Raw genomic sequence first — 14,388 nt, 5'->3', positions numbered from 1 at the left:
TTGTCGATTTTCATCTCAGTAACAAATAAGATCGAGAACCTGCAGATCTTGAATCGGGGGAACAATATAGATTACTCATCCCCCTTGTATTTTCTCACAGAGCTGTGAAATTCAGAAATTCAAGTTGTGCATTAGTTTTCTGGACATTCTGTTACAGAAATCGCACCTGAGCCAATCCATGCAATGTGATCAAGAAAAAAGAAAAATTGCCGCTCGACACTTTCTAAAATATCTAATTTTTTCAAGAATGTTTATCCTATATCAGGGTACCTCGAAATCACAATTATTTTTTTTAACGTACTATGGCGACGCAGCTGCTGTCGTTACTTTTTTTCGATTTTAGGCGTTAACGTTGTTTTGAATATCTCAGCAAGTATTTGTCTTGCAGAACTAAAGCTTTGATTTCTTAACTTTTTTGCCTAATACCACTTGAAGTGGGTGAAATCATGGTTTACACTAGCAACATTTTGAACATTAAAAACATGATTGGGAAGAGGAAACAACTGACGGAGGGGTCTGTATTTGGTTCTGCAAGTAGTCCGGGGTCATAAGTTAATACGCCAAAATTTACAGAACTGTAGCTGCTGACATAGCCCTGAAAAAAATAGTGAAGTTGGGGAATTATGTCAATTTAGCATCTTTCACTCTCCAATATCTCTAATGGGCCCGAGTAAAAAAATCTGATATTTTTGCAATAGTTTGTGCTTAATATACCATAACACACAACAAAACGCGTTTTGTGTTTTTGAGCAGAAAGGGAGTCAAAGTATCAAGTAATGACGTCATACTCTAGGAGGTGTTTTGTTCATAAAATCTACTGGAAATTTGTTGTTGTAAAGTAAATAAAGTAGGATGAATGCTTAGTCCAGTCAAGGCGCTGAAGCTCGTTTCTTTCCTCTAGTTATAAACTTGTCACCACAAGAAAATGCAAACACTATTCTGGTGGTATGAAAAGAGGCTGATGTCATAACAAAAGTGTACAGTAAGTACATGGTAACGTCTTAAGACCATATAATTACAAATATCAATGTGAGTAATACTACTACTACTTTTAATAATAACAATTATAATATATAGAAGTTTACTAAGTTAAAATATTTGCCATAGAGCTAACAGAAATGAGATGAACGAGAAAAGAGCAACTTTATTGGAGAAAAATGCGTGTAGAACTATTTACAAATCTTTTTAACATTAGAATTAATATTGAAGAAACTAAACAATTGAAAATCCATAATTCATCAGTAATAAACATATAGACCTAGCGTACAGAACAATTGGATAGGGTACAATGGATCAGTACAAGTTAACAATCGTAGCTTTTTATAGAACACCTGATAGTAATCCAAATATCTTTTTAGAAAAAGTGAAGTTATTGGCGTTTCTCATTTATTAGCAGTAACTGGCATAATTATCAGGTAGTAATAGGGAGCGATGAAAAAATGCATATTTTGATATGACAACTAAGAAAGGAACTGTCCATGAGTTTATTAATCTACTCAGACAACATAATCTTCAAGTGATTAACTTTACCGACTAGATGCACAGCGTGTTTAGATAATGCACTTATCAACGTAAGAACGGAATATTTAACCAGTAATGTATGTCAATTTCCTTTCTCAGATCATGATGCCCTGCTAGTCAATCTAACTAAAACAAAAGTAGAATCCTGCAATTTTAGTATTCCCTCCACCGAACTTATAGCAAATAAGCCCATAAAGGAAACTAACTTGCAAAGTTTAATTCAACTGCTATCGTGTATAAACTGGTATGTAAAAATTAAGTACGATAATTTAAATGCCAGCGATACATTTGATCTTTTCGTAGCTAAGTTTCTAAATATTTTTTAAATGTGTGTGCCTAAAATGGTTGTCCGATATAATTCACCAAAGAAAAGCAAGTTAGGTAATATAACGTGGTATACCCCAGAACTCTCTACTATGAAAGTTAAAGTAATGCTGTATTATAATATATATAAGAACAAAATGGCTAGTGAATGCAGTGATATTTATAAGTCTTAAAAGCGTAAATATAAATCTGCAATAAAGATAGCGAAAGCAATATATAATGAAAATTGCATTGAATTATCATCAAATAAATGCAAAACTGCATGGAAGATAACAAGGTAACCAATAGTAATAATAATAACAATAACTTTACGCTGTCGCCTGATACACTTAACACGGATTTTGTTACTTCCGTAGAGGAAATAAAAAAAACAAAGCAGATACTAAGGTAAGTATGTATCAGTATTTAACTCAACATAGTCCACTTAATAGTTCTTTTTTTATTAATCATGTTACTCCTCATGACGTCATAATAGCAGTAAAAACATAAAAATTTCTGACAGTAACGATATTTAACATATCGGGCAAGTTTATAAAAGCTCTCATCAATCACATTACGAAACCCCTTACAATATGCTTCAATAAATATCTCTCTCAAGGTATTTTTCCTAAAACACTTAAAATAGCAAAATATTTCGTATATACTAAACGGGAGATCGATCGTGTTCGTCTAATTACCGTCCAATATCTCTTATTCCAGTTTTCTCTAAAATTATGGAAACTTTTGTTAAAGATCAGCTATATAAATATTCGACTCAGCAAAATTTAATTCTGGAAGCCCAATTTGGATTCTGGCCTGGGAAATCATAACTCATGCAGTAAAATCACTAACGAAAAAATAAATGAAATTTTTGAAAAGAAGGGCTTGCTCCATTCTATGATTTAAGTGAAGCATTTGATTGTGTAGATCATAAAATCCTATGTGATAAATTAGCGTATTACAGATTCCATAGTAGCTATTCAAACTTCGTAAAATTCTATTTAAATGAACGTAAACACATAGTGTTAACAACATGCACTCAAACAAATTAAAAGTGAAATATGGGGTACCGCAGGGTTCTGTTCTGGGTCCGGTACTATTTTTAAAATTATAAATGATTTATCTCTAAATACTAATACCACATCAATTCTATACGCGGATGACACTACCCTACTTAATATAAATTTGAAGGAGTGTATATAGAAGCTCAAGCTGCATTAAGAGAAGCAGCGACCTGGTTTAAAAGAAATGGTTTTGTGCTAAATCAAAACAAAACAAAAAAAAGTAACCTTTAGACTCAATCACTACAACGATAAAGGAAACTATGATGGATCTCAGGTTAAATTTATTGATATATGTATAAATACCCAACTAACCTGGAAACAACATGTCAAATATGTATGTATAATGCTCTCCCGAGTGCTTTTTATGTTAAGAAAATTGTAAGATACAGTTCCCTATGAGTATCTGAGGAATTCATATTTTTCATTTTTTCACAACATTGTTAGATATGGGATTTTGCTTTGGGGTAACAGTAGCCAAGCACATGATATTCTAGTTTTCAAAAGAAATTCATCAGGTTTATTGTTGGAACACATGATAAAGAACACTCTAAACCACTATTTATCAGGCTTAAGATAATGACAGTCGTTAATGTATATATTTAACAGGTGCTACTTTACACTAAGTAAAACCTGGCTATATACATATATAATACTAGATTGTTAAAAAAATTGATATATCCTTCACTAGATTATTGAAGACCAAAAATAGTTATTTGGTTATAGGACCAGAGCTCTTTAATAAACTAAAATCCTCCATGCAGTAGCTGCCATTTAAGATTTATAAGAAAAATTGTACGATTGGTTAATAGTGAATCCGTTTTATTCGATTCAAAAGTTTAGTGAATGTCAAGACATTGTGTCCTAATTTTCAGTGTCACTTTGTATCAAATATTATTAGGTTGTCCATTATAATATTAACCAATAACTGATTGTCGGTGTGTTATGGTTACTTCTCTATATATCTGCATCTATATGTATATCTCACTCGGACGTTGTCTATTGCTTGTAAAGGTCAATGACAATAAACTATTCTATTCTAATTTATTGCATCCGTGTTACACTAACAACTTCCCACCACGATCCACTAAGACCACTGTCTACTATAACCTTCAATGAACTACTATGACGTATCACTATTCACAACCAGCGTCATATACCGTTGATGTCTTAGCAGCACTTAATTGAAAAGAGCGTATAAATGTTAGCATTTCTTATGTATGTTTAACTAGTTAAAACATTTAGCATCATTGAAATGAATTTCACGTGGTGAAATTAAGAAAATAGAAACAGCACTGACATTTCCCTGCTAATCAGATGTGTGAGTCCCTATGGTATTCACTTAAACTTCTTCCTGTACGGTAACTATAGATCATATGAATATGATACAAGCACCGTTGAGTAGTGGTTATAGATAGCCTAAACGAAGAGAGACAAAACTCCCTGAAGCCAAGTTCTAGTGATGTTAAAAGGAGGAAATTATTTCCTACGCGAGTCAGCACTCTAGTTGAAAGTCTGATATTTTCAATCTTTTCCGTTCTCTTTTCTTATCTTCTACCACCTTTCAAAAGTCCTCTGTTTCCCACAGTAGGCACATATCTAAGGTACTCCTCTTAGTTGTAAGCTTTCCACGAAAAATATCTGTACATAATCCACATACATCTTTTATGATTTTCAGCAACACAGAACTGACATTTTTCTGTGTACAATAGAATACAGACGAACATTGCGTTATCACATTATGCATTAATCAACTACTAGTAAATAACGTTATAAATGTTTCCCAAGAAACAGATATTCAACAGACGTTTTTTAAAATACAACTGAATTTCTTACTTGAAGATCTTCAATTTTAGAGTCGATCAATTTATTAGAACCATTCATTAAAAGAAATTAATGCTTACTTATTTAATAAATGGCCCACAGCACACATTATCCTAATAGAGTATTTTCCTGCCATTTTATTAAACAATTACAAACCACCGTTTACAATGTTTCTCATTAAACGATGATATAACCAATTATCATTAAATACGAAGCTAAAGAAACCCTAAAGTTATAATTTGATGACATTTCGTTACAGGTCAATATACCACCTTAAGAAATATTCTCGTGAGACACGAACTATTACAAGTTAAGGTTATGAAGCCAGATATTAAAATAAACCATTTCGGATTGGTCTTGTTACAGTACGTTCGTGATACGACATACATCAATATTGGAGTAATCATATTAAGTGAAAGGATTCCGTAACGTATTAAAAAAAAAAACTTCACAATTCCTTCGCGTAAACAGCATTTGGCATTCTTATTTACTAAGAGGTTCTGTACATAAAATGTTAGAGTTTCTTAACTGATAAATAAAATGGATACAAAAGTATGAGCATTTGTATCATGAAAATATTTTCAATGAGAGAGGAAACATAGATAAGAGTGTGAGGTACTGTTCTCTATAATATGAAACTTATTAACGAATATTGACATTATTCACAAGGAAAGGACATTAACCTAATAACGGGACTTCCTAATCAAACCTAATGCTTTCGATAAACAAAACAAAGGTATGTTCGTGCACAAAAAATTAGGTGCCATGGACAACGGAGAGGTAAATCCGGGAACCCATTAACCCTGTTAGTATAAAGAAAATCATAGACTCCCAGTAAAATAGCTATTGCCTCAACACTGTTCATTGGAAGGTCATGTTTTATAGTTTATTCCTCCAGCATAAAACAAACTTTCCAAAGGTGCTATGTATTGGGGCCCCTAGCGTATTCGAACAGGGAACACTAGGAGAATGTCGGGGAAATGACTTCTAGAAATTCCTCAATTAAAATTTGGACGCCTCTGGAGTTATTCCAGATAAAAGCACACAATCTCAAAAAATATCATAAGGGACAAAAAATATGTGCACCCCAGGATGTATTGATAAACGTAAATATAAGAGAAAAGCTTGTATAACAATACACGATTTCCCCTCATACCTAGTCTCTCTAGTAATACAAAACTTAGTATACATATTTCTTATTTCCTATGGTATTTTCTGAGACGTTTTTGGATAGTCTCTTTATACCCGGGGTTACTCCAGATGTCCAAAGTTGATGGGAAGAATATTCCCGACATTCTCCCAATTTTCACGTTTCATGTAAGTTATTAGTAAAAACACATAGCACCTCTGACAAGCTTGTTTGATGTTAAAGGAACTTAACTATGAACTATGAGTTTCCAGTGTTGATGCAATAGTTCTTTACTGCGAGTGTATCATTTTCTTTATACTAACAGGGTCAATAGGGTTTACTCTGTTGTCCACATTACCTAATTTTTTGTGCATGGACATATCTTTGTTATGATGATTTGTTGGAGTCTAGTATTAATCCAGTGTTGTGATTGCTGCCAGAGTGAATGTTGGCTGAGCTTTCGTTACCCGGTAACATCTTCAGAGTTTTGGGTTGGAGTATGGGTATGGGGTGGAGTGTGCAGAAGTTTGTATTTTCCTGTCCCAGAACTGTTTGCTTTTCTTTAGAACTTTAATTTGGTTCCACATAGTAGTATGATTTTATTGTATGCGGTGTTCGATTATTGGAGATTTTTCAGGTTGTTTCAGTCTGGTGTTTCGCTGGTATTCTTTCATTGCCTTCAATATTCCTCCTCGTTTCGCTTATGTAACTAGCGTTATATTCACATGTGAACCTATGGATGCCCTGTGTCTTTAATCCCAATGGGTCTTTTGGGGTAGGTTGAAAACTCTTGATCTTCGGTGGGGTGCAGTGTCGTCTTGATGTTGAATTTCTTCAGTAGCCTTGCTAGTTGATTAGAGGTTTTTCCCGTGTATGGAATAACTGCAATATTTTCCTTGTCTCCCGTATTTTCTTCTTTTGTGGCGCAATTTCTGTTACTATATTTTCTCATGGCTGTCTTGATCTGTTCCGACGAATATCTGTTGAATTTAAATACGTTTTCCAGGTGAGAGACTGCTATGCTTATATTATCTGTGTCAGCAATTTGGTGTGCTTTGTGTATTAGATTATTTAACATACCCATCTTGTGTGCAGGCTGATGAAAACTGGTATCGTCGAAGTAGAGATCAGTCAGGCCGGGTTTCCTATAGATTGGGTGACCTAGATTTCCATCTGGTTTCTTGTATACGAGTACATGCAGGAACGGGAGTCTTCCTTCTGTTTCTATTTCCAATGTAAACTGAATGTTGCGGTGTATAGAATTCAGAATGGATGTGATCGTATTCAAGAAACCAGTAAAAAGTTTAGGCCAGTCAATATACAGGAAACCCAATCACACTGATCTCTACGTTGATGATACCAGTTTTCATTATCTTACACAGAAGATGGGGGTGGTAAATACTCTAATACACAGAGAAAATCAAATAGTAGATGCAGATAAGCTTAGAATTCTGTCAGATCAAAACGGTATTTAAATTTAACGCACAGTCATCGAAACAGATCAAGACAGCCATGAGACACGATAGTAACAGAAATTGCGCCTCGAAAGAATAGAATACGGCAGGCAAGGAAAATATTGCAGTTATTACATACGTGGGAAAATCCTCTAATCAAGTAGCAAGACTACTGAAGAAATTCAACATCAAGACGGTACATTGCCCCCACCTAAGATCAAGTTTTCTACCAACCCCAAAAGACAAATTGGGATTAAGGGCACTGGGTATCCATAGGATCACATGTGAATATAGCGCCACCTACACAGGCGAAACGGGAAGGAATATTGAAGACAGAATGAAAGAACACCAGCGAAACACCAGACTGAAACAACGCGAAAAATCTTCAATATCCGACCACGAGTATGTGGGAATAAATTGAAGTTCTAAAGAAAAGCACACAGCTCTGCGACAGGAAAATACACGAAGCTCTATTCGTTGGTAAACACAATGCCTCCACCAACAGAGACGAAGGTTATCATCCACTTGATATCTGGCTTCAGCTTTTCAGTATGAAAGAACCATCAGCCAGTAAGAGAACAGTTTCCACCAGCAACATCAGAGCACGCTATTGACCAATAAAAAAACATTAGAAATACAGCAATTCCTTAAGAATATGACTGTGTGTGGTTCGATTACGTGTATTCCCGTTTGGGATAAGCCATTCTATGACGGTATTGAGGTTCATGTTCCGATGACGGAACATTACACTATTAGGGTCTTCAGGTTCGGGTGCTATCGGATTAATGAAGAGAGACTTGGTCGCGTACCCACCGTTGCTGACAAGGGATAGAACTGCAAAAGGGATAGAACTTTTCTTAACAATCTTATAAAAATTATATTTATATTTCTGAGCCTCTCCTATAGCGTCTGGAAGGAAACTCATGAGGTGTACAAAAAGCAAAATAAGCACCGGATGGTTGCAGAGGACAAATGTAACCTTGCACTGCGCTACATTAAATATATCGATGGGTATCAGGGCAAAGGTGATATGTCCAATTTTTTTCAGAAATGAGGTTATGACTAATACGGATAATGTCCGAAGTCCTTATTGTTAATTTGTGAGCAATGGTTCTAAATGCAAATACGTAATAACGTTATTGGCAAAAAAAAAAACAAAAAAAGGATATGTTTTGAAATCATCACATGCAGTGAGCAAAAGTGATACGTCCATTTATATGTACATATCACTTAAGTTTTTTGTTAAAACAGAGGTGATAAGTTCATATATGTGGACAAATCACCTCTGTTTTTCTGAAAACGGTTCGTAGTTCTTCTGGTATCTTCACATATCTTCTATTTCTTTTGGTTGCAGATAATTCCACCATTCTACTTTATATATGCACTTGTTATTAATTTTTAAAACTTAACTGGAGGTATCTATTTGCACATTTTCCATTTGTGGTTTCAATATTCTGAAAATATGAGCCATTTTGTGAGACGGTTGAGGTTGCATGTTTACCGATCCTTTTCCAGTATCAGTCTTGCCTGCGTTTTTACGCGTTACGCCTTGTAATCGCTCTGAAGGCGTAGAGATACACTAGCAGTTTAAAAAATAATTCCTCCACAACACTTAGGTTTTAAGCACTTTCTTCGCATATAAAAGTTGATCAATTAAATATTATCTTATTGGGAATATATAATTTATATTTAAACACATTATAATATACGTAATAACAAATTAATGTAAAAAATGCACATTATGGCGTATAGTCCACCTTTGCCTTTTAGCTTTGGAATTCAGCTTTGGGTAGGAGGGAGCAGAATGCTAAACTGAGTTGAATTTTTTGTCCGTATTTGGTCCCACAAAGAGGAAAGTAGGAGGGTGGATGTACACACACACACACAGAAATGTATGAGCAAAGGAGTTCGCATCATCTCGGTTTCTAAGAATTTTTGTACTGGTGCGTAGGAATTCCAAGAAATTATCTTTGCATACGAGGGTTGATTGAGAATTGTATAACGATAACGTTATAAGATTACAATATAAATTGCACTAGCACCACACTCCAAGCCATAGCTCTGAAGGTGTTACCGTTGCATCGTAAGCAAAGCTCAGCACAACATTCACTCTAGCAGCAATACCGAGAACATTGGATTAATACCTTTGTCATGTTTATCGAATGGACTGAGTTTGTTTGATTAAGAAGTCTCGTTGACAGGTTCACGTCCTTTTCTTGTCAGAAGCGCGTCAGTATTCAACCCTAACACCCAACCCTTATAGCAATACGAGGTTTACAGCAAACTGTAATTACTTTTGGATACTCATTTCACTGCCAAAATTTCTTTCCTCTTACAAACTTAAGCATTATGTTGCAGTCTCTACATGTCCAAGCGTTTGCGATTCTATTAACTCAGTTTAAAGTAAACGAAGAAAAGAATATTTAACGACGTATTTCAAATGTTGAAAATATATATTTGTACGCACCATACCCATGATGAAACAAAACGAATTTAAACATACCTGAGGGCTAGAGCTTCGTTACCTGCTTCTCGATTATCATTTTCTTGAACATCCTCGTCCTGATCGTCCTTCTCTCCAATAGTGGCAGACATGTGAGTGCATGACTCTTCCGTGTTGTGTGTAAAATCTGGGGATATTGGTTCGATGTTACTGTGAAAATGTTTGGCATTTACGACTACTTCATCTGTTGATAAACGCTTGACTAAACATATTGCTGCGGAAGTTAGTTTCCAATCGGATATTGTTTCATCCTTATTACTTTCTGAAGCGATATTCTCTCTTTCGGTTGAACTTTCTCGTTTCTTACATTCCAAACGTATTTTAAGAGGATCTTGGTGGTCACTAGTGTCATTAGTACTTAGTACATAATTACATTCTTCAAATGACTCGTTTTCTATTTTCATTTGAACATTAATATGATCGTTTTCTGTTTTCATTTCAATTTTGTTAGGACCAAAGTAGAAACAATGAAAAGGAATTTCGGTTTCACAAAAACTGTCCAGGTTAGAGAGTGAAACCTTTAGCACTTAGTGTTAAGCAAAGCAAACAAATCTGAAAAAAATAAGAAAAAAAATAACAAAAATTATGAATGGGCCAGAGGAAAACAATGGTAAATCCGCTTCAGGTCAAATTCAGTTGGTGAGTGAAATCGTTTAGGATCAGACTATGGGTGTGAAAGGTACTGAAATCAGCATTTTAAAATATATGAAATTTTCCTACTACCGATACTAAAATATCGATATACCATAAAACTGAAAATACGGAACTGTACCGAAATACTGATATTTATATTTTTTTCTTGTACTTTATATGGGTATATTATAGACCTATATTACCTCTCTTGTATAGTGTTGTTTTTTAATACAAAAGTTCAGTTTATCGATGTACTATTTTTGCTTTTTGATTTTAGGTAGTTACGAATTCTCAACATTCCGTGTCGGACGAGGACAGAAAAAATTTATATATTTTTAAATAAAATATAAAAAGCAATGTTATACAAAATTTCCAATTAAAAATAGATAAATATTTTCCAAAATTACTGTAATATTTCAAATACAGATCTGCTCTTCCCTGAGGTCTTCTGTCTTTACTCAAATGCAATAGCGCTAGCAATTTCTAGTTAAATTCATTTTGTTTTTATTGTCCTATGTTTTAATTTTATGAACTTACCTTTTTTCGGTATTTTTGGTTTACAGTATTCGTCACTTTTTTTAAAAGTAACTTATGGTATTTCTTATTACATTCGCGTTAAGCATCACTTTGGTAAAAAATATTCAGTATGTAAGACCTACTGATTAATGCTGGATCATATCAACATTAGATCTTATATGAAATAAATCAGTATCTCGCGCAGAAGGTGCAGAAGCTACCCGCAGAACATGTAGAGAGTTCCTATATGGGATGTAATAGGGTATATACTCATTTAATTTTTTTTTATAGTTCATCATACCTACCTTAAATTAACGAAAGAACAAACGTATTAAGTGCATAAACCTACGGTATATTTTACTTAACTAAAACGGTTCAATAAATACATACACATGGTATTATGGTTATACAATGTTTTTCGATAATCAGACAATCAAAACCAATACCAAACAAATCTCAGTAACGAACAGCACATATGCTAGCGAGAAATTTCATTTATTCTAAAAATGATAGTAAAATAAAAAAGGTGAGAATAGTAATAATGTTACCTTTCTTTTTAGCCTAACATTAAAAACCAAATTTATTTTACCCAAATAAATTGCTATTTACATTAGTTGGTAGTTCACGATTTAAATGGTTATCTTTCTTATTTGGACGCAGAAAACTCATTTTCTCGCTGGTGGTGAAGTTTTGGCAGACCACAGTTTGGAGGATTTACAGGTGAAATGAGATATTTTGCACCAAAGAACAAAATTAAAAAAAAAAAATCTCATGCAACAGAATTTAATAAAAAGTAATACAGCTGTATTTTAGGTTTGCAAGTGCAGGTCTACTAGTGTAAAATCATTACAAGTGCATTACACAGAATAAAAATAAGTGAGTGCATAAGAAAGAGGACTCTATTAGGTGATACTATTTCGTTCGGTGTATTTTATTTAGAGTGTAGAGAAGCGGTATATTATGTTAACAACTAGTGTCGCTAGTAAGAAATGATGGCAATTGCCATTGAAATTTATAACATTGCCAAACCACATCTATTTTCAGTAATCTCAATTACGCATATACCTACCATCGCTGACACGCCCGCTACCTTAAAACATCCCGGCTGGCCAACAAGCTTGGCCCTGCCCTGCCGCAGTTAGATAGTGTTTGTCTTTACAAGCCATTTAGCATCGGTTGGTTTGTGTTTTAAGGACTACATGCGTAAGGTGTATTTACAAGCAAATCATAAAACAATTTTAATTTTTCAACATTTACTTCTAGTGGTTGCCTTTATCTATACAAAGGGAGATATTTTCTTGTTCCTCAGCGCAAATCTTCTATGGGACAATAATAAGGAAATTAGTGAACGAATTATAGTTTTTCAACAATTATTTGAGTGGTTCACCAAAAGCAAACTTTTACGATTTTCTATAATTAACAAACAATAGTATATTATTTTCCTCCCCTTTCAGAGATATCCCGGGAGAATTAACCCAACAGGATTCAAGTAGGGTTACCATTCTTTCGTAGTATTTATTTCCATCTCAGGGAGAAATGTTAGCCTATGTTTAGCAGAAGGGGTCCAGCTATTTTCTCTAAAAAATGTTACAATTTTGGTAATTTCTGTTCACATTCGGTTAGTTTGGGGTAGGGTTGGTTAATTTAAGTTAGGTTAGGCTAGTTTAGGTTACGTTAGGTTAGTTTAGTTTATGTTATATTAGTGTAGGAGTCCCGCATAATTTTCCAAAAAATTATAGAATTTCGCTTATTTCTACTAATATTAAGTTAGTTTAGGTTAGTTCAGGTTAGCTTACGTTAGTTTATGTTAGGTTAGGTTAGATTTGGTATGTTATGTTACGTCTAAGTACTTGCATCACTCATTTCTCCTGTAAATTTTGCGTTTTTTACGTGCTTCTGGACCCCTTGTACTAAACATACCCCGAAATGTTTTGTACTCATCACTGCTGCAGTCAATTACTCGAATGACATATTATATGAGCGCTTAACACTTATATAATACGAAGTGGCTGAACATACTGAGACCACTCACATCCAAAGACGTGTTTGAAATCAATTTCCATCTTTTCTTTCATATTTATAGGAAGTTAGCAATCTTGAATTATCAGCTAAATTTCATATATCGTAATTCAGTCTGTAAATGATGTGCAGATAATACTTACTGTTGTTGGTGTTCTTATCCAATAGCAATCTGCATTTTTTTTTTTTTTTTTTTTTTTTTGCACACTATTATCAGTGATGGGAAGGGGTGCCTCAGGCAAAGCCTAAATAAGCCATAAGTGCTGTATTAATCAAATAACGAAAGGGAATGGGCAAATAGCGAAAGTGAATGAAAAGGGATTGTAGCAAGACCAATATGAAAAACAATCTGCATCTCGTTTTTATGGTAAAAATGACGAGAAAATATGTCTGACGACGCGTGACAACCAGTGTTGCCAACAACCCCTAAAGAAAATATCAAGGAAGGCCTTCACAAATAAGCTCTTATACGCAACCTAAACTGGGGCTATAGTATAGTTTGAAAATGTTGCATTTTATTTGATGACGACTAACAATCAACATACATAACTTTAAATTGCAATAAAAACCATTAACAACCGGTCCCACAATGCTCATGTGGGCTCCATGTATTTTTATGAATACGTATACGAACACCCTATACGTATTTTCTTATGAATATGCAATATGTGGCATAATTTTAATTCAATTTGTCTTAAGATCCTCATATAAGCCTTCTTAAACCCTCGTCTGCAACCAGGCCGGTAGCCAGCCCGAAAATGAACTTTCATGAAACGAACGTGGAGTACTTTCAATATCTTCTTAGCAAGGAAGACTGGACGGACACACTACTAGAAAATGACGTAAACAATAAATACAGACAGTTCATTAATACAGTTAGGCACTATTTCGAAATAGCCTTTCCACTTAAAAAGATAAAGGTATATTCTCACAAAACTAGATGCAACTGGATAACACGAGGCATAATTAATTCCTGCATGAGAAAGAAACAACTACATACAATTGTAAAAAGGACGAATAATAGGAAACTAAAAGAATATTTTAATAAATATAGGAGTATTCTTAAAGGTGTAATAAAAGAAGCAAAGAAAATGCACACGTCAAATAGGATATCTAAATCTGATAACAAGAACAAAACACTATGGCAAGTAGTAAATGAACAATCAACCGCATCAAAAACGCAAAAAATAGAAATTAAAAAAATAATTCAGCATGGCCGAGAAATAACAAATAAACAACATATTGCAAACCTACTTAATGATTTTTTTGCCAACGTTGCGAAAACATACTCAAATTCTGAGTCTGAAAAGACTAACAACATAAAATTATCTAGTAATTCTGTATCTATATACTTAATACCTACCACAGAGTTAGAAATAAGATCGATTATTAAAAAAATGAAGACGAAAAAATCTTCTGGGCCCG

The 14,388-nt window shown here is 34.1% G+C and overlaps 1 protein-coding gene across 3 annotated transcripts in view; it reads right to left on the bottom strand.

Moving 5' to 3' along the window:
* Window positions 1-13,353, bottom strand: part of LOC145676636 (uncharacterized) — a 35,791-nt gene extending 22,438 nt beyond the window's left edge. For 2 of the 3 annotated variants that reach the window (XM_081747473.1, XM_081747471.1), the window contains exons 1-2: window positions 13,107-13,353; window positions 9,796-10,347 (exon numbers count right to left, since the gene is read on the bottom strand). In XM_081747473.1, the coding sequence (XP_081603599.1) occupies window positions 9,796-10,232 (437 nt within the window). In that variant the 5' untranslated portion in view covers window positions 10,233-10,347; window positions 13,107-13,353. Of the gene's footprint in view, window positions 1-9,795; window positions 10,348-12,976; window positions 13,087-13,106 lie in introns of those variants that run through there. The other variant, XM_081747472.1, reaches the window with a different exon arrangement.
* Between the last annotated feature and the right edge of the window lie 1,035 nt (window positions 13,354-14,388).

This window comes from Thermobia domestica, unplaced genomic scaffold, assembly GCF_964235325.1.
Source record: "Thermobia domestica unplaced genomic scaffold, izTheDome1.hap1.1 HAP1_SCAFFOLD_255, whole genome shotgun sequence".
Lineage (NCBI taxonomy): Eukaryota > Metazoa > Arthropoda > Insecta > Zygentoma > Lepismatidae > Thermobia > Thermobia domestica.
This window is presented reverse-complemented; position numbering and strand designations above follow the sequence as displayed.